General features: G+C 37.8%; 17 protein-coding genes across 17 annotated transcripts; 7 read left to right on the top strand and 10 right to left on the bottom strand.

Moving 5' to 3' along the window:
• Positions 1 to 20: 20 nt before the first annotated feature.
• Positions 21 to 1,288, top strand: rga10 (Rho-type GTPase activating protein, with CRAL-TRIO_domain Rga10; the record flags this gene model as incomplete). Its single annotated transcript, XM_056180679.1, has 2 exons — positions 21 to 72; positions 222 to 1,288. 2 exons carry the CDS (start codon positions 21 to 23, stop codon positions 1,286 to 1,288), a joined length of 1,119 nt encoding a protein of 372 aa, XP_056037271.1.
• Positions 1,289 to 1,738: 450 nt separating this feature from the next.
• Positions 1,739 to 2,464, bottom strand: rcf2 (cytochrome c oxidase assembly protein Rcf2; the record flags this gene model as incomplete). Its single annotated transcript, XM_056180678.1, has 1 exon — positions 1,739 to 2,464. One exon carries the CDS (start codon positions 2,462 to 2,464, stop codon positions 1,739 to 1,741), a length of 726 nt encoding a protein of 241 aa, XP_056037274.1.
• Positions 2,465 to 3,900: 1,436 nt separating this feature from the next.
• SOMG_01884 (6-phosphofructo-2-kinase/fructose-2,6-bisphosphate 2-phosphatase) lies at positions 3,901 to 5,925 on the top strand (the record flags this gene model as incomplete). Its single annotated transcript, XM_056180677.1, has 1 exon — positions 3,901 to 5,925. The coding sequence occupies one exon, from the start codon at positions 3,901 to 3,903 to the stop codon at positions 5,923 to 5,925; it is 2,025 nt and encodes a 674-aa protein (XP_056037273.1).
• A 388-nt stretch (positions 5,926 to 6,313) lies between these two features.
• Positions 6,314 to 6,942, bottom strand: rpl1802 (60S ribosomal protein L18; the record flags this gene model as incomplete). The annotated part of the gene is made up of 2 exons (XM_056180676.1): positions 6,314 to 6,874; positions 6,940 to 6,942. 2 exons carry the CDS (start codon positions 6,940 to 6,942, stop codon positions 6,314 to 6,316), a joined length of 564 nt encoding a protein of 187 aa, XP_056037268.1.
• Positions 6,943 to 7,082: 140 nt separating this feature from the next.
• Positions 7,083 to 8,049, top strand: mrx21 (mitochondrial carrier, 3'-phosphoadenosine 5'-phosphosulfate/ 5'-adenylyl sulfate Mrx21; the record flags this gene model as incomplete). Its single annotated transcript, XM_056180675.1, has 2 exons — positions 7,083 to 8,000; positions 8,029 to 8,049. 2 exons carry the CDS (start codon positions 7,083 to 7,085, stop codon positions 8,047 to 8,049), a joined length of 939 nt encoding a protein of 312 aa, XP_056037267.1.
• A 160-nt stretch (positions 8,050 to 8,209) lies between these two features.
• On the bottom strand, positions 8,210 to 9,345 carry ost3 (oligosaccharyltransferase gamma subunit Ost3; the record flags this gene model as incomplete). Its single annotated transcript, XM_056180674.1, has 5 exons — positions 8,210 to 8,388; positions 8,438 to 8,784; positions 8,838 to 8,917; positions 8,972 to 9,089; positions 9,140 to 9,345. The coding sequence occupies 5 exons, from the start codon at positions 9,343 to 9,345 to the stop codon at positions 8,210 to 8,212; spliced, it is 930 nt and encodes a 309-aa protein (XP_056037270.1).
• A 526-nt stretch (positions 9,346 to 9,871) lies between these two features.
• mrm202 (mitochondrial 2' O-ribose methyltransferase Mrm2-like) lies at positions 9,872 to 10,972 on the top strand (the record flags this gene model as incomplete). The annotated part of the gene is made up of 3 exons (XM_056180673.1): positions 9,872 to 10,066; positions 10,215 to 10,265; positions 10,310 to 10,972. The coding sequence occupies 3 exons, from the start codon at positions 9,872 to 9,874 to the stop codon at positions 10,970 to 10,972; spliced, it is 909 nt and encodes a 302-aa protein (XP_056037269.1).
• Positions 10,973 to 11,027: 55 nt separating this feature from the next.
• Positions 11,028 to 11,676, bottom strand: SOMG_01879 (Schizosaccharomyces specific protein, expressed during meiotic cell cycle; the record flags this gene model as incomplete). The annotated part of the gene is made up of 2 exons (XM_056180672.1): positions 11,028 to 11,258; positions 11,302 to 11,676. 2 exons carry the CDS (start codon positions 11,674 to 11,676, stop codon positions 11,028 to 11,030), a joined length of 606 nt encoding a protein of 201 aa, XP_056037093.1.
• A 321-nt stretch (positions 11,677 to 11,997) lies between these two features.
• On the bottom strand, positions 11,998 to 12,752 carry eos1 (N-glycosylation protein Eos1; the record flags this gene model as incomplete). Its single annotated transcript, XM_056180671.1, has 3 exons — positions 11,998 to 12,373; positions 12,443 to 12,492; positions 12,546 to 12,752. The coding sequence occupies 3 exons, from the start codon at positions 12,750 to 12,752 to the stop codon at positions 11,998 to 12,000; spliced, it is 633 nt and encodes a 210-aa protein (XP_056037094.1).
• Positions 12,753 to 13,322: 570 nt separating this feature from the next.
• On the top strand, positions 13,323 to 14,525 carry sen2 (tRNA-splicing endonuclease catalytic subunit Sen2; the record flags this gene model as incomplete). The annotated part of the gene is made up of 2 exons (XM_056180670.1): positions 13,323 to 14,172; positions 14,218 to 14,525. 2 exons carry the CDS (start codon positions 13,323 to 13,325, stop codon positions 14,523 to 14,525), a joined length of 1,158 nt encoding a protein of 385 aa, XP_056037095.1.
• Positions 14,526 to 14,591: 66 nt separating this feature from the next.
• Positions 14,592 to 15,377, bottom strand: sos7 (NMS complex subunit Sos7; the record flags this gene model as incomplete). The annotated part of the gene is made up of 1 exon (XM_056180669.1): positions 14,592 to 15,377. The coding sequence occupies one exon, from the start codon at positions 15,375 to 15,377 to the stop codon at positions 14,592 to 14,594; it is 786 nt and encodes a 261-aa protein (XP_056037096.1).
• Positions 15,378 to 15,988: 611 nt separating this feature from the next.
• rpl3703 (60S ribosomal protein L37) lies at positions 15,989 to 16,331 on the bottom strand (the record flags this gene model as incomplete). The annotated part of the gene is made up of 2 exons (XM_056180668.1): positions 15,989 to 16,041; positions 16,097 to 16,331. The coding sequence occupies 2 exons, from the start codon at positions 16,329 to 16,331 to the stop codon at positions 15,989 to 15,991; spliced, it is 288 nt and encodes a 95-aa protein (XP_056037097.1).
• Positions 16,332 to 16,904: 573 nt separating this feature from the next.
• On the top strand, positions 16,905 to 18,431 carry csn2 (COP9/signalosome complex subunit Csn2; the record flags this gene model as incomplete). Its single annotated transcript, XM_056180667.1, has 5 exons — positions 16,905 to 16,927; positions 16,977 to 17,071; positions 17,132 to 17,213; positions 17,263 to 17,323; positions 17,376 to 18,431. The coding sequence occupies 5 exons, from the start codon at positions 16,905 to 16,907 to the stop codon at positions 18,429 to 18,431; spliced, it is 1,317 nt and encodes a 438-aa protein (XP_056037098.1).
• A 58-nt stretch (positions 18,432 to 18,489) lies between these two features.
• On the bottom strand, positions 18,490 to 19,622 carry pex12 (peroxisomal ubiquitin-protein ligase E3 Pex12; the record flags this gene model as incomplete). Its single annotated transcript, XM_056180666.1, has 3 exons — positions 18,490 to 19,194; positions 19,244 to 19,498; positions 19,539 to 19,622. 3 exons carry the CDS (start codon positions 19,620 to 19,622, stop codon positions 18,490 to 18,492), a joined length of 1,044 nt encoding a protein of 347 aa, XP_056037099.1.
• Positions 19,623 to 19,967: 345 nt separating this feature from the next.
• Positions 19,968 to 20,834, bottom strand: SOMG_01872 (SMN complex subunit Yip11/Gem2; the record flags this gene model as incomplete). The annotated part of the gene is made up of 3 exons (XM_056180665.1): positions 19,968 to 20,153; positions 20,220 to 20,574; positions 20,671 to 20,834. The coding sequence occupies 3 exons, from the start codon at positions 20,832 to 20,834 to the stop codon at positions 19,968 to 19,970; spliced, it is 705 nt and encodes a 234-aa protein (XP_056037100.1).
• Positions 20,835 to 21,656: 822 nt separating this feature from the next.
• On the top strand, positions 21,657 to 23,873 carry SOMG_01871 (cytochrome c oxidase assembly protein Cox1101/ mitochondrial ribosomal protein Rsm22 fusion protein; the record flags this gene model as incomplete). The annotated part of the gene is made up of 1 exon (XM_056180664.1): positions 21,657 to 23,873. One exon carries the CDS (start codon positions 21,657 to 21,659, stop codon positions 23,871 to 23,873), a length of 2,217 nt encoding a protein of 738 aa, XP_056037101.1.
• A 181-nt stretch (positions 23,874 to 24,054) lies between these two features.
• On the bottom strand, positions 24,055 to 25,466 carry SOMG_01870 (19S proteasome regulatory subunit Rpn501; the record flags this gene model as incomplete). Its single annotated transcript, XM_056180663.1, has 2 exons — positions 24,055 to 25,302; positions 25,356 to 25,466. The coding sequence occupies 2 exons, from the start codon at positions 25,464 to 25,466 to the stop codon at positions 24,055 to 24,057; spliced, it is 1,359 nt and encodes a 452-aa protein (XP_056037102.1).
• Between the last annotated feature and the right edge of the window lie 461 nt (positions 25,467 to 25,927).

Below are 25,927 nucleotides of genomic sequence, written 5' to 3'. Positions count from 1 at the left end.
GAAATTTGAAACTCGTTGGAATGGAAGATGACTTGAAACGTTTCTGCTTTGTCTCGGGGGTCGACAATGAACGTAAGTAAAGATGGATGGTTGAACAAAACTAGGATCCACAAGACAATTTTCGTATGGAACTTTTTAATGACTCCATGGTTGTAATTGCGAGATTCTTGTTTTCCCAAAGTCTCAATTGGTATGGGAACGCAATTCTGACTCATGTATAGACGACAAGATCCTGGTGGTTGTAACTGCATATTTGAAGCCGCTTTTGGATTCGGGAGATACAGACATTATACAAAGAATGTATAATAGAGCACATGAACTCGTTTTTGCCGACGAAAAATACACAGCCGTCTTTTTTTCTCATGAAAGCAATATCCTTCCTTACCTGAATTTTTGCGCAAAGGCATACTTGAAAATGGATTATTATCTACACAAGCACGCCAAGGCTGTGCATGTGGTCCACTCGGATTGGTTGTCTCGTATGGCTATCCGTACGCTCCTGAGTTTTGTAAGCCCAAAGTTTTACCAAAAATTTCATTATAGCTCCTCACTCTCTCATCTCGCTAAGCATCTTCCGCTCCGACAGTTAAAGCTTCCAGTTATGGTATATGAATTTGATCGTACAGTCGAGCCACGAATTTTTTCAAATGCGAGCGTTCAGCAAGAATCTTCTTTGAACAATTCTTCCTTCCATACCCCAATTCAAAATTGGTCTCGTCCTCCAGATGCGTTGATTGATGCGTGCCGAGTCGTCCGGAATTCTTTAGACGTGCAAGGGTTGTTTCGCCGATCATGTTCGAAAAAGCACTTGGATATTCTCATTGAATTATACGAGAATCAGTGCACCGTGGATCTAGAAAGCTTTGGAGCCTTTTCTGCCTGCGCATTGATCAAGCACATTTTTCGCTCAACAAGCATACCTCTGTTTTCCAATACGTTCATTGAAGACCTGTCGAAGGCCCAAGATCAATATCTTGAAGAAACAAAGGAGTCCCTCGTGCTTCTACGGGAATTTGTTGAAGAAAATATGGATGAGAATTCCCAAAAGGCTGCTAAATACATATTCTCTCTTTTATCTGAAATAGACGAGCATCAAGACGAAAATTTGATGAATTCTCAAAACCTGGTCATTTGCATGGGGCCATCCTTCCTTCAGTCCAACGATATAGCTTCGTTGTTGATAATGAAAGAGAAAGAGTCAGGACCTTACTTTCGCTTTTTACAACGTTCCATTCTGCATTGGAGGGAAATATTTACAGTCTCGGAGAATTGGGATGTGTATTGGTAATGCGGAAAATTGGATTCTCTCTATGTACACATCCTTTCTATTCATTCATTTTGTTCATATAGTAATTCATAATTTATTTACGTATTTACTGGTAGGTCCCTGGTAAGGAAACGAAAGCGGTTTTGACTGTATACGTAAGGAGAGAACAAACGGAAATTATTATTAGTATTATAACTAGAATCGAAAGAACGACAAACAAAAACATAATTTTTAGGTGATTTTTCCCTTACAAGTAACACAAGGATAAGGCGTAAAAATCCATAAACTTACAAGAATAGGATCAACAAAAATAACGTAGAAAGAGGTGATGGAGGAGAGGCGAACTGGAAAAAATCATTTTAAAGAGGGAAATATCAAGGAAAAATGAATCCCAACCAAAGGAAAGCCTTACAGAACGACGGGAAATTCATCTCAAATAGAAAAGAAACTGGAGAGAGGAGAGAGGAAACTTTATTGCGAGAGTTTGTCGGAAGAGTCAGAATCGTTGGATGAAGAAGACGATGACTGGCCGGTACGAAGGGGAAGATTTAAATGACGAAGACGCTCTTCTTCCTTGGCAACCAAGACTTGCCATTGATATTCACCAGGATAGCGTTCTTTGGAGCTTGTCTCGACAGACATTAGCTTTGAGGGGTCGGTAGGGTCGGTAACGAGTTTTGCTTGCGCGGGAGGTTCCAAGCGACTGGCAACGGCGGTCAGATAAACACTTCCCAAAAGGACGAGCACGGTAACGCCTTGGGCATACATTCTTGCCTGAACAAGTTTCTGAGGGAGGGTATCGTAGCGATTGCGAGATGCAGCGTACATACTTAAGCCAAGGGTGCTTGCCCATGTACCCAAGATGATGGGCCACTTGTGTTCATTGTAATAGTACAAAGCCCTATACTTCCAAGGGAGATGTTTTGTAGAGTCGTCCACTTCCTTAATTTTGCTGAAACGATTGGTGTCGAATTTCAAAGTCGCCTTATCGGCGTAAATAACACTGACAGCAGAACCAGCGCCGATGACGAGCCAAGATTTACGAGGGAACGAGAGGCGGCGGAAACCAGGAGAGTATCTACTTCCGACGATACATCCAAGAGTACCAAGCGCAGAACCAACGAGTCCACCACGGAAGAGAGCTGAGTAGATGCTTTGATTGAAAGCGTGCGTTTCTTGCTGGTCAGCTAGAGACATGTTTGAAAGCAGATGGATATTTCAAAGAATTAGAATCAAATTAAATCAGACCTTTAATAATTGCGAAAAGAATTGGGAGTATGAAGCAAAGTCTGTTTGAGTGTATGTTGTGAGTAGGAAAGAGTAGCTTCTGAAATCATTGCAATGGCTTCTTATGAACTCGTTCGGACCTGATCCGCTCAATAAAAGCCGATTCTCCTCAAACGCCAAATCATTCCGCTTAGAAACCGTTAAGCCAACCACTATCCGCCATCTCTTCCAACATCAAATCTGTTTGGTGGAGTCTAAACTTTTCGAAGCCAAGGTTAAGGAAGCGCACACTCATTCGTTATTTTACATAGCGATTTCTTCTGCTATCCTTATGTAAATTATCACATCTGAAGGTGGCACGGATTGTATGAGACAGTGAAAGCGAGTGAGAAACAGTGAAAGGTTTGTGTCAGTGTGTCTCACTCATGAGACAAGACTATCAATAAACGAACTGTGCTAAAAGTGTTGTCATTGCACATTTCAAACGAACCGAATGTTGCATTCTTATGTGTGACGATGCTGAGGCTGATAATTCCTAAAAGAATCACTTCTGGGCTCCTATAAAGTCGCTTATTATGATCTTGCCTATTCGAACCTTTGCAGTCAAGTCCATTCTTCACAGCGCTACCATTGAAACTTCATTCTTTATATAACAGTGGCTACTTCGTTAAAGCAAAATAAAGTAATTTAACGTTTCTCGCTTCTTGATTACAAATCGTTTTTTCTTTTCTTCTTTGCAGCATGAAAATTCATTTTCCATTTTAAACCAAAAATTCTTTTCTTCAAATTGTCTTTTTTAAATAGCCATTTGTGTTTTTTTTATTTTTTTGTTCAACCACCACCGAGTTGACATTTTCATCGTGTAAAGGTTTGTTCCCTGTTGTTACTTCAAGTCTTTTTTGGTATGTCAACGTAAGATTTGTGTCCTTCATCAACAACCAACATACCAAGTAAGAAACAAGCTGTTTATAGAAATTGTTCGTTTGCGTCAAGCTCTTCTCTTTTCGTGTATTGGAATTGCTTTGAATTCTTTACGGAATTCCCTGATCGATTCAAGGAAAGGAGCATTCTGTTTCATGACACTTGAGAGAATCGCAAGCAATTTCATCCTCTTCCTTTTTTGTTTTGTTTTTGCTTCATTTTGAATAGATTTTTGTCCATCTCTTGGAATTCGTATTCAAAACACTTGAGTCAGTAGTATCTTTTGAGATTTTTTTTTTTTTTTTTTCTTCTTTCTCGTCTTGATCTTGATCTTGATTTTGATTTTGATTTTGACCCTGTTCTCGTTTTTTATTTTTTTTGAGTGAATCGTTGCGATCCACTCAGTGAGTGTTGCTTTGTCAGGATTCTGGTGTTTGTTTACATATCCGTACCGATTTTTGTCTTTAATTCTTTTCTTGTAGACTATGTCAGCGCCAAACAGCGAACGGGACTCAAGCTTTTTCAAGGAGGATCAACTTGTTCAATCTCCAGTCAGTTCTCCTACCTTACACGAGTCTCCACCATCTTCCCCTATACTCAGTCATACTTTACACAACCTGAAGGATTTTCAAGGTCCAAGACTACCCTCTCGTTTCACAGAAAATGGCCTTGTCTCCAACCAAGATGCCTCTTCCCAGGATGCAGAATCCTCCATAAAATCGCAAAATACTACCCCTACCCATCCATCCGCTTCCACAACTCCCGATGCATCTTCGTTACATTCTTCTGATTCGTCTCCTGTTCCATTTCACTTAAACTCGCCCCATACGCCTAAACGAATGGCCTCGGAAGGGTACTTTGCATTGCCAAAGCAAGTCTCTTCTTTACGCACAGAGTACCGGCCTGCTTCACTCCATCATGTTCCCAGTTTTCATCCACCCAGCGATAGTGCTCCACCATCTCCCCTTCTGCTTGCCCAAAGTATGAAACGAAAAGGCTCCACAATGAGTATTCCGGGACAAACCTCCAGTGTGTATTCGAATCCAAATTCCGAGGGTGAGGGCACTGCGCCAGAGGAAAAACTAGTAATTATTATGGTCGGTCTTCCGGCTCGAGGCAAATCGTATATCGTCAACAAATTGGTTCGATACTATAATTGGCTTCAGTATAACTGTAAAGCGTTCAACGTCGGAAACTTCAGAAGAAAACAAGCTTCTCGTGGACCTGACGATGCTTCTTTTTTTGATCCCTCCAATCCTGAAACTTCAAAACTTCGAGAGGACATGGCGATGAATACACTAACTGCTTTGCTCGACTGGTTTGAAAATGAGAATGGTGTCGTTGGCATCTTCGACGCCACCAATAGCACTGCTATCCGAAGGAAGGCTGTCGTCGAGCACTTAAAGAATGTTCCCTACGTAACCACCCTTTTCATCGAGTCTGTTTGCAATGATGAGCAGTTAATTGCTGCCAACATGAGAATGAAACTCTTTGGTCCCGATTATAAAAATATGGATCCTGAGAAGTCACTTAGAGACTTTCAGGAGCGTGTTCGATTGTACGAACAAAAGTACGAACCGCTTGGAAAATTCGAGGAGGATTTGAATTTACGCTACATTAAGGTCATTAATGTAGGCAAAAAGGTAGTCGCCTTTAATATTCGGGGATTTCTTGCCGGTCAGGCAGTTTTCTTCTTGCTTAATTTCAACCTTTCGCCTAGACAGATTTGGGTAACTCGTCATGGAGAGTCCGTGGATAACACCATGGGCCGTATAGGAGGTAATGCTTCATTAACCAATCTTGGAAAGCAATACGGAGAAGATCTTGCAATGTTTATCGAAACAAAGCGTGCGGAATTCCAAGATCGATTGTTTTATGATATTACGAGGGAATCCAATCTTTTAAATGGCGGTAACTTGTATCAAAAAAAACAATATCAACCCGACTATAATAATCAGTCTCCAACTGAAGCAAGGACTCCTATTGAATTGGATCCAGAAGATGAAGAAAAGATTATTAAGCCTTTCAGCGTGTGGACTTCAATGATGAAAAGGAGCATGGAAACTGCTGCATATTTTGACGATGAACAATATGATATCAAAGCTATGCGAATGCTAAACGAAATTTGTTCGGGTATTTGCGATCAGCTTACATATGAGCAGATAGAGAACATGCACCCCGAGGAGTACGAAGCTCGAGCGTTGGATAAGCTTAATTACAGATATCCCGGTTCTGGTGGTGAAAGTTACCTGGACGTTATATATCGACTTCAAAGTGTTATTGTCGAGATAGAACGCATGAAACATCATGTTCTAGTTATTGGACATAGAGTCATCACAAGAATTATAGTCGCGTATTTCCTGGGATGCCGTCGAGAAGATATTGCACATTTGAATGTGCCTCTCCATACTGTTTATTGTATTGAGCCGCAACCGTACGGCACAAACTTTTACCAATATAATTATGACCCACAGACACGCACTTTCACCCGCGTACCCTTCCATGTCTAATTAAGAAAAAGAAAGTCTAAACCGGCATTGGTGTCTAATGATGTTTATGAAGAAATAAACAAGAAAAGAATAAATACTAAAAAATGCAAGTTTGTTGGTTTGTATTTTTTATTCATAATTGCATTTTGTTATTTCAGTGTTCTGTTTACTGTTGCGTAAATTGATCTTAGTTAACAATATTAATAAATAATTTGAATGCCTTTTACCTTGAATCCCCGGTACAGAAGTCTGCTAAATAACCTCTTTCCTAGCTAGCATTTATTTGCCATACACCTGATGCTTTTCGTTTACATACAACATCAACTACTATCATTCAAAATACTTCTAATACAGCAAATAACTTACATAAAGAAACCCTTTTGGTGCATTGATTTTGAGACTATCGAGCTTATACCTTGAAGGCACGAGACTTTCTACGACCACGAGCTTCCTCAAACTTACGGCCTTCAGAGCGGACGTGAGGAGCCTTGTGCTTGTGGGGACCGAAACCAAAGTGACGGTAGGCCTCACGAGCATGCTTCCTACCACGAAGGAGAACAGTGTTGCTACCAGTAGGGGCACGAAGAGCGAGTTGGTCGAGAGTCATGACTTCACCGCCTGCCTTCAAGATACGAGCACGGGCAGACTTGGTGAAGCGAAGAGCAGCGACAGAGAGTTTGGGAACAGTCAACATACGCTCATCGTCGGTAACGGTACCAACAGTGACGACGGTCTTGCCCTCAAGGTTAGAAGCCTTGCGGCTAGTCAAAGCAGCAATCTTGGAAATAGAGATAGGAGGGCGATTAGTCTTGGATTGAAAGAGACGCTTCAAGATAGTTTTGTTGAAACGTGAGTCAGTACGACGGGCCAAGAAGCGGTATAATTTAACCAAAAGCTTCAAGTACACGTTCTCAGAGGCAGGCTTGCTGCGTTGAGACTTTCTCACGTGATGTCTCTCAATGTCGATACCCTAAAGAATGAATTAGCCACTTATTCTAATTAATGCATTTTAAGCGCAATATCTTTTTTACTTACCATCTTGGCTCGGTGTAGGTAGCATTTCTCACTCAAAAGTTGTGTATTGAACTGTGACTGTTTTGCATGATAGGGTAGGGTTGGTGTGTGAGGGTCGATGCCTTAGTACATGAGATTGAGAAACTATACTTGGGTTACTTGTGATGGAAAAAGATCATACATTACTTACGGCTAATGAATCCCCAAGGTTTTTAAAAAGCGTGTTTGTATCTGTGCTGTCTGGCGGTACAGGTGCGTCTCTTAGTAGAACTGTAACCAGTCCTCTGGAACGGATGAAAATCATCTTCCAAGTTCAAAGTAATAATGAATATAATAGCATATTTTCGACAGTTTCCAAAATATGGAAACGGGAAGGCATTCTTGGATTTTTCCGTGGAAATGGAACGAATTGCTTAAGGGCATTTCCCTACGGTGCAGTTCAATTTGCGACTTACAGTGGATTAAAACAACTTACGTTACAGGCCTCATGTAGAAATGATCTAAACAATTATGAAAGATTAATCTTTGGAGCCATCTCAGGAGCTGCTAGTGTCGTTAGCACTTATCCATTAGACATTGCTAGGACAAGACTTTCAATACAGACGGCGGGTTTAGTCAAAAATAGTATGATTGATGGTTGCAATACCCATTCACTAAATCTCATGTCAACTTTGAGGACAATTTATCGTAATGAAGGAGGTATTGCTGCATTTTATAGTGGTCTTCCGGCGACGCTACTTAATGTAGTGCCTTATGTATCTATTGTATTTTTTACATATGAGTGGTGTAAAGAATATATGTTTTCGGGACGAGATCTCAGTGTCTTAGAAAAACTTTCTCTCGGTGGGTTTAGTGGATTCGTTGCTCAAACATTTGCATTTCCAGCTGATGTTCTTAGGCGAAGATTCCAAGTAAACCGAATACCTGGCATTGGATACCATTACTCAAGTATACCAGATGCAATGGTGAAAATCTACAGCAAGGAAGGCCTGTTTGGTTTCTTCCGGGGATACTTCAGTAATTTGTTGAAAATTATCCCTGTCATGAGTATAACTTGGTATACCTTTGAAACGATTAATAAGGTATTTTCAAACGTGTAAGAAAAGGTAGACGACTGCCGTAACTATTTAACGACAAAACTCTTTTGCTATACGCAATGATTTCTCGCTTTAATGATTATAAATGTAAAACATTTTTAAGAAACAAGTCTTGATTAATAAATGTACGTTAAGAATAAAACATGAGATTAATCTTTTTCATCTCCTTCCTCACTCAAACCAACAGTGAACATCTAAAGTAAAAGCTTAAAAGGATACATCTGCATCTTTCTTTGGAAAACATCAACAAGGAAGCTATAACCAAGCCATAATACAATAAGCCAGAAAAGGACAAAGAGGGTTTGGCGTTTAGCACCCCGAACTTTAGGTGCAATTACAGTTAGGAAGATGGTGCTGATAGTTAAAGCGGTATCTAAATTAGGTTAGTATATACTTCAACCACAAAAGCTTGCTATACTTACAGATTAATGAAACAACCTGTACTTCAGCGCCAAATTGATATTGTTGCGAGCCGGCTAACCAGAGATTTTCGCCATTTTCACCGCGTTGACTATAAGGAGTAAATCGGATACGAGTGAACATGAATCCACTACTCAATGTAATGACAGTGATAATACTAAAAGCAGCCCACACTTTTCTGCTGGTGAAAACCTTCAAAAGTATTTTTCTGGTAAAGAAAAGAGCAGCACCGCATAAGACGGTTGATACCAGAGAAGCATATTTCTTAGTCGGATCTTGACGGTAAATTATTGGCGCACCTTTGCCAGTTTCTTTCAAGACCAAGGCAGCCAATTTGTCGGCATCAACACTAAACAAGTGTTAATAAGAGCTCAAATTTTTACGTTTAATCGGTTTGCTTACCCGCTGCTTAAATCTCCTGCAATAGGAACTATAGTGTTGGGCTTGAAGACCCAAAAATTGGGAACACTTTCGATACCGAACTGAATATGTTACAATCTTAATTCTTGGATCATTTTGGCAATAGAGACCCGTACCTGTTCAAACAAATTCTTATTTTTACCAAAGTCCGCATACACGAATCTGATACCACTGTCAAGGCCATACTTCTGCTTGTAAGAGTAAGCTAAGGCTTTAAATTGGGGCTCAATAAGGCTAAATTATCAGCAAAGACGAACGCATGAGAATTAAAAACAAAGACATACCGGCAAATTTCACAGTTCATAGTCGTAGCATCCACTGAAAACAGTGCTACAGTAGTGTGATCTTGTTTACCAGTGACAATTCGCTGAAAAAGTCTACCAGCGATAGTGATTATTCCATTGTCATCAGTACGAGAGTTTAAATCTGGTTTTGCAAGACACGCAACCACAAAAAGCGTTAAATAAGTAAGAATTTTGCCAAACTTCATATTGGCTTTGCGTACGTGCGCGTTCTCTAGCACAAGCACTTAGTTGCGTATTCGGTGAACTTGCTTGCAACGTCCCCGAATGGTTACCGACGCGGAGAATGCATTAGATGTATATACTGAGGTACAGCGTAAGTACTTTAATAAATAAACAAACGAACTGATGAATGAAGTTCTACTAAAAGACAAAGGAAACAAGAAGAGAAAAATTAGCTAGTTATGAAGCTTCTGTATTTTTTCAATGTAGATAATCTAAAATCTTGGGCGAAAAGGAAGGATTTCAGTAATTACAGGTCTATTTTCTTTACTTTTGATCTTGAACATAAATTGCAAAATTCGACTATCTTTGAATTAAATTTCAAAGATACGCATAAATAAGTTTTAACCCTAGTTAGCTGCGTTCGTTTCCGTTTTTATTAGCGCACTTTGTACTGGAGTAAAAGTTACTAGAGCGAGTCACCCATTGTGGAATTTTGTCGATGAGTATAATAAAACATCTGGAAACCAAGTAAAATGCTTTCGAAGTAAAATGAATCTCTTTCAAAGAACAACCTTTGTTAATAGCTGGAAAAATTGCTTGACTAAAAGCACTGATTGGCGATTTTCTATTACTAGTCTGAACAAAAAGTTTTTCTACTCAACAAAGCAAAGACAAGGGAAAACACAATCTTTATCTTCTTATAGAGCTTCCCTGGAAAATGATTATTTTATTTTTCTGAAACATGTAGGTTTTCGAAAATTACTGAGTGAGATGTTTTGTTGCCTGTGAATTTATTTGACGGTTTGCTCTTTCTTAGAAAAGAAAAAAGGAAAAAATACAGCGATGCATTTTTAAGCGTGATCTGATGACATTGCTAACCAATTTGTTTTAGATAAATGAGAAGGAAAAAATATTTGCACCCGGACAACTGGTTATTAATTTGGTATGGTCTTCTTTCATATTTATTTTAGCTATTAACATGATAAGGGATCTTCTCCAGGAATATGGAACAACGTTGCTTCGGAATACATAGGCTCTGAAGGAAGAGTCGTTTCTGTTGATATTATCCCGTCAAGGTCTCCAGCTAACTGCAGCACGATACAGGGAAATTTCTTAAGTATGGCTATTCAAGAAGAAGTTGTAAAAGCAGGATTACGTGCTAGAAAATTACGAGAAGCATCTGCACAGTATGGTGATCCCTCCTCTGTACCTTACCTTCAGTTGGCTATTGAGCATGAAGCAGCCATGGAAAAACAAGGATCGCTGCTGAATGAATTACGTGCGGACGTTGTAATGAGTGATTTAAATCGTCCGTTTCCAATGGTTCAGGGATTTGAATTTTCTATTTCGAGAAAGCCTTATTCGGCTATGCGAAATCGTGAACTATTAACTGTTAAGGATCATATGGATTCTTTGTTTTTAGCTCAATCTTCCTTAATATTTTCGTTACGTGGCTTGAAACAATCGGGGACCTTTCTTTGCAAAGTCGTGAACGGTCCAAACCTTTCTAGCTTGCTGGAAGATTTGACAATGTGCTTTTCCAAAGTTAGTAAACATACGATGAAAGGTGTATCCGAAAATGAGAATTCAGTCATTTATTTGTGTACGGGAAAAATATCAACACCTCCATTTAAGTTACTCAACGTTTAAACACAATGTATAATCCTGGCGTCTTGGAAAAGGGATACAGTGTTTGATTCTCAATTCATGCTTCATCTATCGAAAGGATTTGCTGAGCAAACTCATTCTGTAGACAGCGATCGACTATTTTCGTTATATACTCCTGCATTTCTGAAATAGACTTCTTTAAGTCTTTGTTTTCGATTTCCATCTGATGTAGACGTGATTTGCTGCTGCCCATTACTTCGCGAATTAGCTCCTTTCGGACGGCTTGCATCTCCTCTTGCTCCTTCTCAGAGACTGTGTCTGAGATGGCCTAATTTTTGTAAAAAAACTGCACACATAATGGGTTTGCTTACCATTTGTAACAATGTCATTTGAAGACGCTCGTTTGCCTCTTTTAAGCGCTGATTTTCATCGAGTAAATATTTTTCGTTCTCTCCAACACTATCTGTTTTGTTTTGCTTTTCAGTCAAGATGGTACTGCTGCTATTCCTATCTCTTGCCGTACTGAAGTTTTCGTTCATGTAAAGAAAAGGAACGTCGGATTCACATAATTCTTGCTGCAATGATTCAACGTCTGAAAAATACTCTGTATTTACAGAACTTTTGCTCCTTGCTTGGTTCTTTATCGTATAGTTTGAAGTTGAGCTAGGGCGATACTCTTCATTTGGAAGAACAGACGAGGATATGTTTACTATATCTGTTCGATCTTTAAGGACGTTATCTTCCATTTTCTCTTCCGAAGCGTAGGGAATTATGATCGTTCAGTTGGAGTGGTTTCTGAACCTTAGGATGTAAACAAAAAGTAAACAAACATATTATATTACCGCCTTATCCCACGCAGTTTGTTTTTATTTTATATATAGAGTCAATTATTTTAATAAGAGTTTTAATGAATGTTTAAAGCACTCCGAATTGGTTTCCACTGTAAATCGCTTATTAATTTATTTGCAAAAAATTATAACTAGATGTATTAGCCTTAAAGGCAAGTATTACAAAAAAAATAAAGCATTTTGGTTTAACAAAACTAAAGCAATTATTTCTTATGTACATCAGGAGCCTAAAAAGTATATCGGATCGTTGTAGATCTGCCACAGAAGCATCAGCATTGTGAAAAAACTTGCAATACCAACAGGCACAACAGCAAACACTGTAATTTCCAAAAAATCTAAGCTGTGTCTGTTTGACAGAGAATTACCCGCGGAGGATGAAGACGGAAATGGGGCTGTTCGGGTAATGGGGGAAGTAATCCAATCCTGAACGATGTAAGAAGCTGTTTGAAAGCAAGATATGGCAATCCAAGCGGGGAGCAAAAGGGAATTATCGCCATGAGTTATAAAATTGACACTCAAAGACACAAAGGAAAAGTTAATAACATTAAGGGACAATAAACGTATTATTGTGGGTGCGATAGAATAATGAATAAGCCTAAGAATTAGCTCAAATTCTATGACCGTATAGTAACCCAATTGCTACTATTTTCGGATTGACACATACCATTTTAATAAAAACCCAGTAGTCAGTACAAAAGATAAGTACCCTGAAACCTAAATCATCTTTGTAAGTTTATAATCAGCGAAATAATTTTAGTGCTGCATACAATTGTCCAGAGAGCAGATGTTAATGCTAGCCATGCACGACCATCACCAAAAAAGAAAAGGTGTAGACATTTTAAGCACCAATATACAGCAGGAGCTAGTGACAAAGTCCTAGTAGCAATAAAACAAAAGACTATAAGAGGGTGATTTATGCCAAGAGCTTGTGCAGGCCGAGGATTTGAAATCACGGAGCCAAGATACCGCCTCATATTTTAACCTTTTTTATAAAACAAAAGATCATAAATTTAAATACGATTTCGATTCGCTCATAAGCTGTTTACGATCTCAACGCGCTGACAAAGTATAACGATCACGGTTGCTTTGAATAAATAATTAAACGTTTCGTAATATTAGGAAAAAAGAATTCAACTATAAGTTTTGTAAAAATGTGGTTAAAAACTGAAAATAGTGCATTCAACTATCATAGTCATTCACTCAATTCAAGGAAAAACTAGGTAAATCAGGTATTTTAGAGATCAGAGACTGTATTCATAATCAAAGTTCAAATAATAGATTGTTAATAAAGAGATTCTGAATGCTTCATTCAGTCCTTTGATATTGGCTGAAAATAAAAGCAAGCATAGTGGAGCATTATACCAACGCAACTGATGGAGACCATATCTCTGTTTTTAAATATTCTGTGACAAAATACTATTTGAATTAATTGAAAAGTCTTCAAATAAAGGAAAATAAAAAGTTTTACGAAAAATCTATGGTAGGCTTTAGGTATCCTGGGACAAATTACAACAACACCTTTTGTAATCTAAAAAATCTATAACATGTCAAAAGCACATGAAATTTATAAAGATCCTCTTCCATTCTTATTAGCTAGACCGCTGCCTCCTATAATTCCTACAAATCCTATCACATGGGTTCCCTATATTTATTATTACTTTTTCACCAGAACTCCTAAACAAATTCCTGTACAATGTTCAGTGGACGCGAGTACTCGTAGCTGCCTGGTAACAGATAGAGAAGGTATACGAAGACTATGGACGAGCGGATTTTTTGGGAAAGGGAATCTTTCTAGAAGTGAGCCTACATGGCACGTTCGTACAAAGCGATCGCTAGGTCTGTTGGGGTTTGATGAAGACTTAGTGGCCGAAGAAATTACTGCAAGGAGAAGATTACAAAGAAAAAGATTCAAAGCGCAACGAGCATATAGAGAGCAATGTGCTCGTGAACGCCAGTTATGTATTGAACGTAAAGAAGAGATCCCAAATCATCTCAAGGAGGACGCTGCCCTTCCAAAAGAACTACTAGACCCTTTTTCTTCATTTGCACCCCCTCAAAATCCTTCTGAAGTTACCTCTGTACCCGAACTTGAGCATTTGCAATTGACATTTCCGGAGGCCTTTTTTCTATCTTCTCTAGGAGCTTTAACTGCTAACACTGGGACGGAAGATATTTCATCTACTCCCTTGCTTCGCTATTTTGCTGAGATTGCTGCTCAGACTCCAGAATACACTAAAGCTTGGAACGAAAACACGGGTACTTCTTTCAGTCAACTTGATGCCACCCCTCACATTCGCCCAGAAAATTCGTTCCTGGTAGATCTTGCTGCTTACTATTACTTTCGTCAACAAGGATGGGTAATAAAAGGAGGAACAAAATTCTCAGTGGATTATCGTATGTTGATTCTTTAGTAACAATAAGTTTCTAACTCTTTTTTAGTTCTATATAAGAGAGGCCCCGTGTTCAGTCATGCTGAATTGGCGGTTTTGTTACTCCCTTGCGTAGGAAATTCTCAAAAACAGAACCTCAAATGGCATGAACTTCATTGTCTTAACCGCACGGTTGGTCAAGTGAAGAAGACTCTTGTATTATGCTATGTTCATTGCCCAGCACCCGAAATTTTGAATGACCTTTGGCAACGTCAAAAGAATATGGATCAGTGGGAATGGTCAAAATTAATTCTCAGTCACTATTCTATCCAGTGCGTGTCGTTACGTCGCTGGGTTCCCGATAGAAACAGAGATTAAGAAGAATAAAAAGATTCAAAAATTCGATTAGCTTACGTGGATGCCGTTAGAACTGATCTTTTTGGTTTAAGGAAGCATTTGATTGTAAATATCGAGCATAGAAGTATACCATGCTTGAACCTTTCTCTTTGCATCGTCTCCAGGGGCACGCATATCCATAGATTCACGTAGACTGTTCGATCTTTGCTGTAAATGACCATGTTCTTTTTCAAGTGTAGAATAATTCTTTTTCAGTTGTTCTAAGCGATGTTCTTCTCTTTCTAACTGAGAATTGATCGACTTTATGGAATCATCAGTGTCCAAAAGTTCTTGTTTTAAAACAGGTATTTCTTTTTCTAAATCTGGAAGGATGGGCGCGTTAGTCATGTCATCTTGGTTTAAGCTTTGTAACTCTTTCTCGAGTGTTCTGTATTCGACCAAGAGTGCTTTTGCTTCTTTGGATTCCTTTAACGTTGCATCATACTTTTCAGCAATTTCGTTGCACTCAGAAACAATTTCTTTCTTCAACGATTCAACATCGTCCTTTCGTTGTTTCAAGCGAATTTTCAGTTCAGATATCGTAGACTCTAGCTTTTCATTATCTTCAGTCTCAACTAGTAAAGGAGGATCATCAAGAATTGCGCGCAAATATCTTTCTTTTGTTCCCTGTTCTATGTACGAAAACTTGAGTTGAGAGAAGAATTCCTTATACTTTTTGAGTTCTTGTTCAGTCGATAAACCTGATTGCTCATTTACGCTGGACGAAGCAGTATCAGCCAACGCTTGTGGTCCTTTTGCCAAAAACGAGTCGATTAGTTTTTCTTGATTAGAGAAGGACTCTTGTTCCAGGTCAGTAAGAGAAGGTTCCGACATATTGAATATTTTGTCGTGGCATTGAGAAACTGAATTGAAAACGAAACTTCATATGTAGTTATTTCAACAGGAAAAGTAAATTTTAGGTCATATGTGTATATAATCTGGAAATTTTTACAACTTTGGATAGGAAAAAAGAGGTGTAAACAATACTATGAGAGCGATTCTGAAGAAACAAGTGATCAACTTTAGACTTGACTTTTGTATGCCAAATTGCAGTCAAGCAGAAAGATCAACAGTACATGAGATAAAATAAATGAATAACAATAAGCATAGAAGCAACGAAAATCAATCCAATTACCTTGAAATGTCTGTGATAAATTTGACCTTATTCATTCATCTGTAGACAAAATGACCAAGTTTGAAACTACTTTATACCTTGCTCATAAGCTCTGATTTCACTATCGACGTTTCTTACTTCACTACTTTGAAACTAGGGTACCACTACTAAACGGATCTACGCGATGATAACAGTACATAAAAATGAAAAGAACATAGATTATATTTCTTTCCCAAAAACTGCAAATAAAAAGGATCCAGTCAGAGAATACAAATTTTATATCGGAACAGGCGCTCCCTGTTCAGAAATAATTGATCTGAATGCACTAAACTTAAGCAGAAGAGGCGGTAACCTTAGATCCAGTAGCAGGCTTAACACCAGTACCTAAATATTTGGTTAGTTTATGAACAGGAAATGAATTAAAACAAAAATCACTTACGGAATCCGTTAACGAAGCTACGGTGAACCTTCTTCATGTGTTCCATACGACCGGTACCGGTGGCTTTTCTTCTCTTAGCCTTGGCACCCCAGTTGAAGCTACGAGTCTTGGCGGAAGGATAACCGCAAGAAGCACAAGTGCTCTTTTGCTTATGGAAAGAGCGCTTTCCACAACGACGACAGAGGGTATGGGACTTGTTGCCCCTTTTTCCCATAGAAGATGTACCCTTACTCATTTTTGCTGCTGCTTCTTGAAAATGTCAGGGCCTTTGGCTGAGGTGAAATCTTTCATGTACTACAGCCTCACATTTCGTTGGTGTAAAAAGACAGTCACGATTTCCTTCAGGTACAGAATACGTTGTTTATTTTTAGGATACGTAGCGCTTTTCGCTATAAACTACAACGTGCTAATTATTCCTTTTATCTCTATCATTGGTAAACATTAGTGAAGCGAAATTCAATGAACTTGAACTGGAATGTTGTGGGCATACATATAGGTAGCTTTAGCTTTTGTACAGGAGCTTAAAATCCTTTTGTAAATTTTTGATTTCAGTTTACAAGTTCTCTGGATATTACCTCTTCATTGGAAACGTCGCATTAGTAGGAGACAATACGTAGGGCAAATGAAAGTTTTGACAAGCACATCGCTTTCAATAAGGAAATGTACATTCATTTATGTATATTAAATACAAAATACTCTTGGGTTTGAGTTTGCATGTATTTTTTCTATCGTTGTATTGCTTCTTACTAGTATGATATATGAGTAGCAGAGGAACAGCGAAACCTATTCAATAGTCAGTATCTTTAAAATGGCGGACGATTTTATGTTAGAGTAAGTGGATTATCTTTTATTCTCAAATGATGTGTGCTAACAAATGCAGAGATGATGAAGATTATGAGTTCGAATTTGAGGATGATGATGATGATATGGTCGAGCCGGACGTTGATGTTGAGAACTCGTACTACTATTCAAAAGGTATAGCCTTCTAGCAAAGGATATTCGTTTTGTGGACGCATACTTACAAATTGGATGTAGCCTTAAGGGAGGAAGATGCTGGCGCAGCTGTTAAATCATTTTTAGAAATCGTTGACAAATGCAAATCCGAAAAGAATGAATGGTAAGCACTCACAATAACTTACGCTTATGAATACTAATGAACTTTATAGGGCTTTTAAGTCTTTAAAGCAGGTTTTAAAGATCGTGTTCCGTATGGATCAGCTGGATGAGGTATGCACCATTTATATGGCTAGGCTCCTGTGCTGACCTGTTTAAATTTTAGATGTTAAAGTATTATCAGCAATTACTTGATTATGCAGAATGGCCGAGTATCACTAAAAATTATGCAGAAAAATCAATTTATAACATAGTGGATTATGCATCGTCTTCTAGCAATGCTCGGTTCTTGGAAACGTTTTATGAAATTACAACTCAAGCTCTTCAGAAGCTTAATAATGAACGATTAACGATGAAATCATTGATGCACGTAGCTCGATTCTTCCTTTCGCAGAAAAATTATGTCAAGTTTAAGTCTCTTTTGCGGCAGATGCATCTTCTTCTCTCAAATGAAAACACTTCTGTTACAGACCAAAATAGAGAGACACATTTGTTGGAACTTTATTCACTGGAAATTCAAATGTATTCTAGTCTTGAGGACAATAAACGATTAAAGGAGTTATATCAAAGTTCCCTCAGAATCAAAACTGCCATCCCTCATCCTAAAATCATGGGTATTATTCGCGAATGCGGTGGTAAAATGCATATGCAAGAAGGGCAGTGGTCTGAAGCACAGACAAACTTTTTTGAATCTTTCAAGTGTTATGATGAAGCTGGTTCTACGGCCCGTGTTCGGGTGCTAAAATATCTTGTTTTATCTAATATGCTTTGCGAATCTGAAATTAATCCTTTCGATTCCCCAGAGACCCAACCGTACAAAGAAAACCCACATGTCATTGCTATGACTAAATTGGTGGAAGCATATCAAAAACGTGATATTAAAGAGGTGGAAAAGTTGCTCATTGAGCACCGGCAAGATATTATGGAAGATGATTTTATTCGTCAGTACGTTGATAAAATCCTTTATAGTATCAGAAGCCAGGTTCTGTTGGAATTGATTCAACCTTACACGACTGTGCGGTTGAGTTTGCTAGCTGAGAAGCTGGGTGTGACTACGTACATTATTGAACAATCACTCATTGGACTTATTATGGATGGAAGGATTCTGGGAAAACTCGACATGATTCATGAAATATATGTAAAACAAAACCCGCTAACTATCTTAAGCGATACATTAACAAAGAACGCTAAAACTCTTTGGACTGACATTGCAAATAATTAATAATTTCAAAACATTTGGTGTTTTTATATTTCCTTAGATGATGAACTTGGATAGACGATTACACCATTATCCTCCAAAATGAATTTTCTTTTCTGATTAAATTCAATTTTGTGACCGGGCATATGAAGGGATTATCCTTAAGCCAGCTCTGGATGCATGGATAGCAAAATACAAAGCCGGTAGTTAAAACGGCCGGGTTTTTAATAGTGTGGCCACAAATTCTACAAATGTTCTTTGTGAGAGATGTATTCTTGACAGAAAGTTCTGGTGGTTCAAGCTCAGTAAATGCGACTCTTCCTTTCTTAATTTGAGTGGCATAATCATTTGTCTGCCACCAGTCTAAAACCTGGACTAGTGATAGGAAAATATTCATCGAGTTGTCTAGAAGTGAAGGAAGCGCATACAAATTAGGTGCTTTTTCGGAAGTAATGTTGGAAATCCTGGTATCGTAAACAAGACGTTGCTTTAATAAATGATCGACAGGATTGGAGAATGGAATTATACCCAAAGCAAATAGCAGGTAATAAATCCATCGAAGATTTTTGTAAAACTTGGATGCTAATTGAAACGTAAACTTCAATATGGTCGAGAGTCTCTTCAGTTTTGATAGGATCTTTGAGCAAAAGGTCCGAAAAACACTTGGACGTCCATGACCTTCACTCTCTGTGCTGTTATGTTCCGTATTGTAATTGATATTCAACTCTAGAAACCTTGTACTATCCGACAACGTATTAAATTTAGAAATTAAGTATGGCGCACAATACTAACAAAAGTCAGTATGGATGGAGGACAACCAAAGTTTCAAAACTTACGCTCAAAAAAATTTTCGTTAAAATACCCATTTGACTCAGCTTAACAGCTGAATTAACTTCTTCCGGAAACAGACTAGCTAGACTTTCTGCGTTTTTCACATATTTGACTCGCTTCAATTGAAACCTCCTTTCAACCGATGTACAATTCCATTTTTTTAGGCTTCGATATTCAATAACGACTTTCAAAACATTATAAAAATCGTCCAGGGAGTTGTAGACACGTAATAAATGTCTAGGATATCTATGTGTGAAATACTACGATTTATTAGACAAAACAGTCTTTGACTGAGCTTACAGCAAAAATATATTTTATAGATGGTAAAATCAATTCATCAATTTCTTGCACTTGAAGAACCTCTAGCAAAGATGGGCTTTCCATGAACTGTTTATTTTCGACAACTTATGCTAAAGTAAAACTGGAGAATTAATGTTATATAGATATTACGCTTTTACTTGGGAGTTATTATACAAAAATCTATTCGATGATTAATATTTTATAAATTTCTTTTTCTTTTTCTTATTCTTATTATTATTCTTTTATTTTTATAAATGCCGTGCTGAAACAAAAAGTATAAGCGATTCTATCAAAATAAACCCAGTAAAAAAAAGCATTTATAGGCGACTAACAGAATCTAAATAATTAAAATAGTATCACTCTAAATAAAACCAAGCACTTCCACTGTTATGCACATCTATCTTACAATGATAATAGTAAAAGTCAAAACTATAGCAGATCGCTCTGACCATAACGAAATACCAAAACAGCATTCAAAGTAGAAGCTGATGTTTGAATAGACGGGAAGGTAGTATGTGTACTTCTCAACGAGCGCAAAGCAGATCTCAACGTAGATACATCTTCGCCGTTCAAAATATCCGGTAGTTTGCAGCAAAAACAAAACAGCCACTGAGACTATACGTTTGTTAAAAATCAATCCATATGGCTTGTGTAAAGAGTTAGTAGCTAGAATATGCTTACCTGAACATCAAGGGTATCATTTTCCAACCAGTAAGCACAATTTTCAAAAATATTCAGAATAGTAGCTAAGTCAGTACTCGCTACAAAAGCCCACGAAGGCTTTTCGTTTGCTATAGTTTGTCTCCATCCTTGTAAAGTACTAGGTAATGTGGAACTGTCTAACAACAAATGCGGAGGGTAGGTGGTTAACTTTTTGTTATGTTTTTCCACCATATGATAAAGATCCTTCAAGAGAGGCTCTGGAGAGCAGACGGGCTGTGTAACTTCTTTGTACAGAGGATTATGAGATTTGGTCTCTGATTTTTCTGGTTGTATACTTGCGCTTTTAAAAGAATTGAGAGACATGGCTTCTTTTCTAGATGAATCCATTAGTTATTTTCCATAATTATGTAGATGAAGGCGATTGAAATGGTCATGCTTTTCCAATAACCTTTTGAAAGTTAGCTATTACCTTACGGCAGCAAGATAGTCTAAACCATCGAGAGGTATTTGAACATCTTGCAAATTGCCTTGATTCTCAACTACTTCTGGGAATGCGCATCGTTGGTTTGTTTCGTCACTCAATGGTGCCGTCGCCTGAGGATGATGGAAAATACGCTTTCTTTTCATTGACATATTTAGCAAATCCTTTCAGAAGCGTGTAATTCCTTTCAAAGTACAGTTTTTGTAAGTTAATTATTATAGAATACTCTTCATGTGGTTGGTTTTAGCAGGAAATGCAATCGTGTATTTGATTCAAAAAAAGTAGTTTAGACAACATGAAAAAAATCCATTTCTCAATTTTTTTACCAATATCAATAGAACAAATAGAGAGATAAAAGGAAGCTCTGTTTAAATATGAGTTCTTTTTCTGCTATATTGTTTACTGTTTATTCTTACTGACTTGTGCTAATGAAAAATGAATAACATGAGAATACGCATTCCATCAATAACTACTTTCATTTAAATGTCTTTTAATATAAATTATAGATAGTATACCATGCAGTGTATCAATCCAGTTAATCCAGTTCTTAAAAACCACAATTTGCTATTACTTTAGTGTAAACAAACAAAAAAAAGAGAAAAAAGACACAGTTAATGACGGTCTTCGGTAAAGTGTATTCATATGGTTCCCTGTATGTGGGAATGCAAAAGTATTCGAAGTTTGAAGGTTTTTTTATGTTTGAATCTTGCTTTTGTTTACGCGACTTGGTAGGAGGTTTAGTTTACACATGATAAAACAACGCAGAATCGTCATCAAATTCTCTGCTTTCTTTTATTTTATACGAAATAACAAAGAAAAATAGAATAACAAACAAGAATTGACTTCTTTCAAAATTACTCAGAATGTTGTTACCTTTCAAATGGGTAACATTGCGAATTAACATGCAAACATGCCCTCGTCTCTTATATTTTCCAAAACATTAATTTTTGTTTAATTATTAATGAAACACTCATATGTATCATTTAAAATGGGTTTCTCGGTGTCAGTTTAAAAATTCAATCACCAAATTGAAGAAAAACAGTTTAAATAAATGCCTTGTACAGCCGACAGGAACGAATTGGGTCAGGTTTCTATCGAGGAGATATTCCACACAAGTTGAACAAGTAAGTAAGCTGGACAATGGTGCTTTGGATCCGGGCTCTCCTACTTTATATAAATTTCTTTTGAAAGATCAAAAAAAGTCTGGCGATTTGCATCTTCATACTGCTTTCAATCTTTGTATAGATGAACTTTTAATCAATGCCGACAAGGGTCGAATTAAAAGCTTGACTAGTAAAATACACAAACACAGGGAAGAGGAAGCGAAGACTCCGATTTCCCGTCCTTGGAAAGAGGAATCTACAAAGACAATGACAGACGGCCAAATTATCGCGTATTTAAAAGAAACGATGCCGTATCAGTATGCCTCGTTATATCACATATTTTATGAACTCAAAAGTCTTTTGAAAAGTAAACCGAGCGACCAACTGAAAGTTTTGGATTGCGGAAAAGGACCAAGCTTGGGTGCGATTTTGAGTCAATCTTTTTTTCCCTCGACGATTCCGTTTTCTGTTGTAGAAGAAAACAGTTTTCTCCGTGAAATTATAAAACAAGTCAATCAAACCATTGGTGCTTCGCTGGATTCTGAGAATTTAAATCCCGAACTTTTAGGCCGATTGCCGCTTTCCCAAAAAGGGAACTACGATTTAGTTATCGCTTCTAATCGCCTTCTTGAGTGTGGTTCAGATGAAGAGCTTTTTGGATACTTACGTGCGCTTTGGTCTCTGTTGAACAAAGGAGGTATCGTAATCTTAACTGAGCAAGGCTCAAAACATGGATTTCATGCCATTAAGAGAGCTAGATCATTTTTATTAAATAGAGAAAAAGATAAGGAAAATGACCGCCTAGATGCAAGAATTCTAGCTCCTTGCCCTCACGAAGATCGTTGTCCCATTAACATAGAGGGCGGCGTGAGAGCAAACGTCTGTAACTTCAAACAGCATTTCTTTTTTCCTTCCTTTTCTCGCTTATATGTTCCAAGGAGTGAACAGAGATCTCAGTCTCACTCAAAATTTAGCTATGTCGTTTTGCAAAAAGGAGTAACTCGTGAGTCAAATGCATATAAACCTGTCCAAAGTGAACAAGAGCTTTCGAACCCCGATTTTGAGGCTACTGATAGCCATATAAATTGGCCCCGTATAATCCGATCACCTTTGAAGCGTCGTGGCCATGTTATTGTTGATGTGTGCGATCACGATGCTCAGCTTCGTCGACACACTGTACCTAAGTCTCAAGGTAAATTGTACTACCAAATTGCTAGAAAATCCAATCAAGGAGATCGTTTCCCTATTAAAGGTAAAGTTCAAAGTGTTGAGCAAAAACCGCATACCCATAAACCTTTAGAAGCTAAGGAACAACCTGTTACTCTAAATTCCCCTTTGCAAGATTCTTCCAAGGTTTCTGAAGAATCAATACCAAGCTATGTTTTTACCGGAAAACGCTATTATAGTACCCGGCCTTATTTTCGTCAGAACTCATTCAAATGTTCGGAACCAGCTAAAGGATTATTAATTAACAAGCGATACTATTCACGAAGATATACGATTAATCCAAAGTTAAAGTATGAACGGCAAACAACTATTAACTATTTAATTGCTCTCACTATTTTGGTGCTTGGAATAACATATGCATCAGTCCCTCTTTACCGCTTGTTTTGTTCTAAGACAGGTTACGGTGGAACAGTCAATACTGATCAGGAGCGTATGAATGTTGATAGAATGGTTCCTCGTAGAGATGCTAAACGAGTAAGAGTAACATTTAATGGAGATGTTGCAGGAAATCTTCGTTGGAAGTTGTATCCTCAACAAAAAGAAATATGGGTTCAACCAGGAGAAACTGCTCTTGCTTTTTATACGGCTGAAAACTTTTCCGACGAAGACATAGTTGGCGTTGCTACCTATAATATAGTACCAGGCCAAGCCGCTGTATATTTCTCCAAGGTTGCTTGTTTTTGTTTCGAAGAGCAAAAGCTAGACGCCCGGGAGAAAGTTGACTTGCCTGTATTTTTCTTTTTGGATCCCGAGTTTGTTGATGACCCAAACATGAAATACGTAGATGATATACTGCTTAGTTACACGTTCTTTGAAGCAAAATATGACAATAATGGAAATTTACTAACCCAGTTAAATTAACAGGCTCATCGGATAATATTGAGATAACAAACTATAATAATATTACTTTTTTTTACTTAAGTGTTGATATCCAACAATATTTTATTGAAATCATTCTACGCACGTTAAACAATTATGGAAATTTTGTCATTATACATAAAGGACAAGCCAAACTTTCATTCGTCTTTTGTTCTTTAAACGCTTATTTGGCTACAGCCTGCTGTATCGAATGCATCATTTCCTCTTTTATAATTAATTGTCTCGTCTTCTCTAACTTTTCAAGAAGAGCGGAGATATTTGAACCCCATTCGTTAAGCTGTTCATGAACGTTCTTGGGTTTCTTGAAAGTAATTACTTGGGCAGGACGATCGATACGAGCATAAAATTGACCTTTGGTAATGAGATCAGACAAAAACAGTTCGGTTTCCTCGCGGCTCATGTCCAAAAGAACGCCTAAACGATCACATTGAATACGAGAGTAGTACTTAGCAACTGTGCGCATGTTGTGTTCAATGACACGTTTGCGCAATTCAGACCAGCGTTTCTCGCCCTTCTCATCATTCTCGGCAAAAACAGGAGTGCTTCTCAAAACAGAACCGTAAATTTCGGAAATTTTTGGCCAACGCATTAATTCATTAACTGTAAAGCACTTTACCAATTGTTGAAGTAAAGGAAGAGAGTTCAGTTTATGATCGGAGTTGATGCGATAAAGCAAGTCAGCTTGCTCGTTATCATAAGGACTTAACAAGACAAAGCAGACGACGTTCTCCAAAATCTCCTTCCATTTTTCCGGATCCTCCTGGACAATAGAAGTATCATAGACGGCGCGGTAGTATTTGCAAACATCAAGGTAAGCATCGTCATGCAACCCAATACGAATTTTTTGTTCATAATATTTGAGTTTTAGAGACTGAACTCCTTCTTTTCCGAAGAATTTGGTATTAATCTTTTTAGTAAAAATAGAGGCCATATAAAAATCAGAACGTAAGAGGAACAAACGCACTTGGTCAAGTATAAAAGCAACCTTTTCCTTCTGGTCAAAAGAGCCGTAAGTTTCAACAGGTTCATTACATAGAATTTCCTGAGCCGCTTTAACATCACCACGCTCTTCTTTGATCTGTGACAAAAGCTGGGTGAGACGAGCTCTTTCAACTTCTACATAAATTTTTCCATCCGTAATTGTTCGTAAAGTCTCAATCAAGTCTATTTTGGTCTTTAAGTCTTCAATAGCAGGTAAATAATTCATTACATGTTGAACAAGGCTCGTCATTGCTTGCTTGAGTTGGCCATGCTTTTTAGACAGGTTCACCAGCTGTTCATTCAGGCCTTGGAAATCGTGGGCATGGTATAAAAGGTCCGCAATAAAACCTAATACTTTCGTATTGGTGATTGCGTCCGAGGCTTGACGCACTTGCTTCTCAAAGATTAGAAGCTTTTCTAAGGAACTGTCCTAAACAATATGTTAATAAACACGAAAACAACGGCCTTCTCTTCAATCCTTACAAAATCCGTGGTGCTAAAAGCACCCAGCTCCTTTTTTAAATCTTCAAACTTGTTTGATAAATCGATTTCTGGTTTTGCTTCCATTGCCAAAGATTTGGTTGTTGGAAACATCTTTGATGCCAAGTATGACTTTCCATGATGCTCACTATAGTTTGTTGTAATATGTTAGATGGGTTAACACGTTACTGTTGCATTCGTAACACTTGTTGAACACTACTGTGTTGCAATACCGTAGTAAACAAAAGTAAGAATGCAAGAGAAAAAAATTCGTAGTAGAAAGAAAAAAAGTAGAGAGAGCGACTGTAAGTTAGTTTGGTAGTCAGAAATAACTAGTATTATAGGATATTTTTATGTAACGCTGTCAGTGTGAGATGTGAAATCGCGTTTCGTCTCAATACAATGACCATGCAGGATTCAAACAAAAACGCTTTTGCATTCATATTCATTATACAACAATGTAACTTTTGATTTGTATTACAAAAAGAGAAGAAAAGTTTTCTTTTTATAGAATGAATTCTTATTTCTTCAGTTTGGTTTAGTGAAATTCATTGGTATACGCTATTTACCAAGCG

This window comes from Schizosaccharomyces osmophilus, chromosome 1, assembly GCF_027921745.1.
Source record: "Schizosaccharomyces osmophilus chromosome 1, complete sequence".
Taxonomy (NCBI): Eukaryota; Fungi; Ascomycota; class Schizosaccharomycetes; order Schizosaccharomycetales; family Schizosaccharomycetaceae; genus Schizosaccharomyces; species Schizosaccharomyces osmophilus.
The sequence above is the reverse complement of the archived record's forward strand: the minus strand, read 5'-3'. Positions and strand labels throughout refer to the sequence as shown.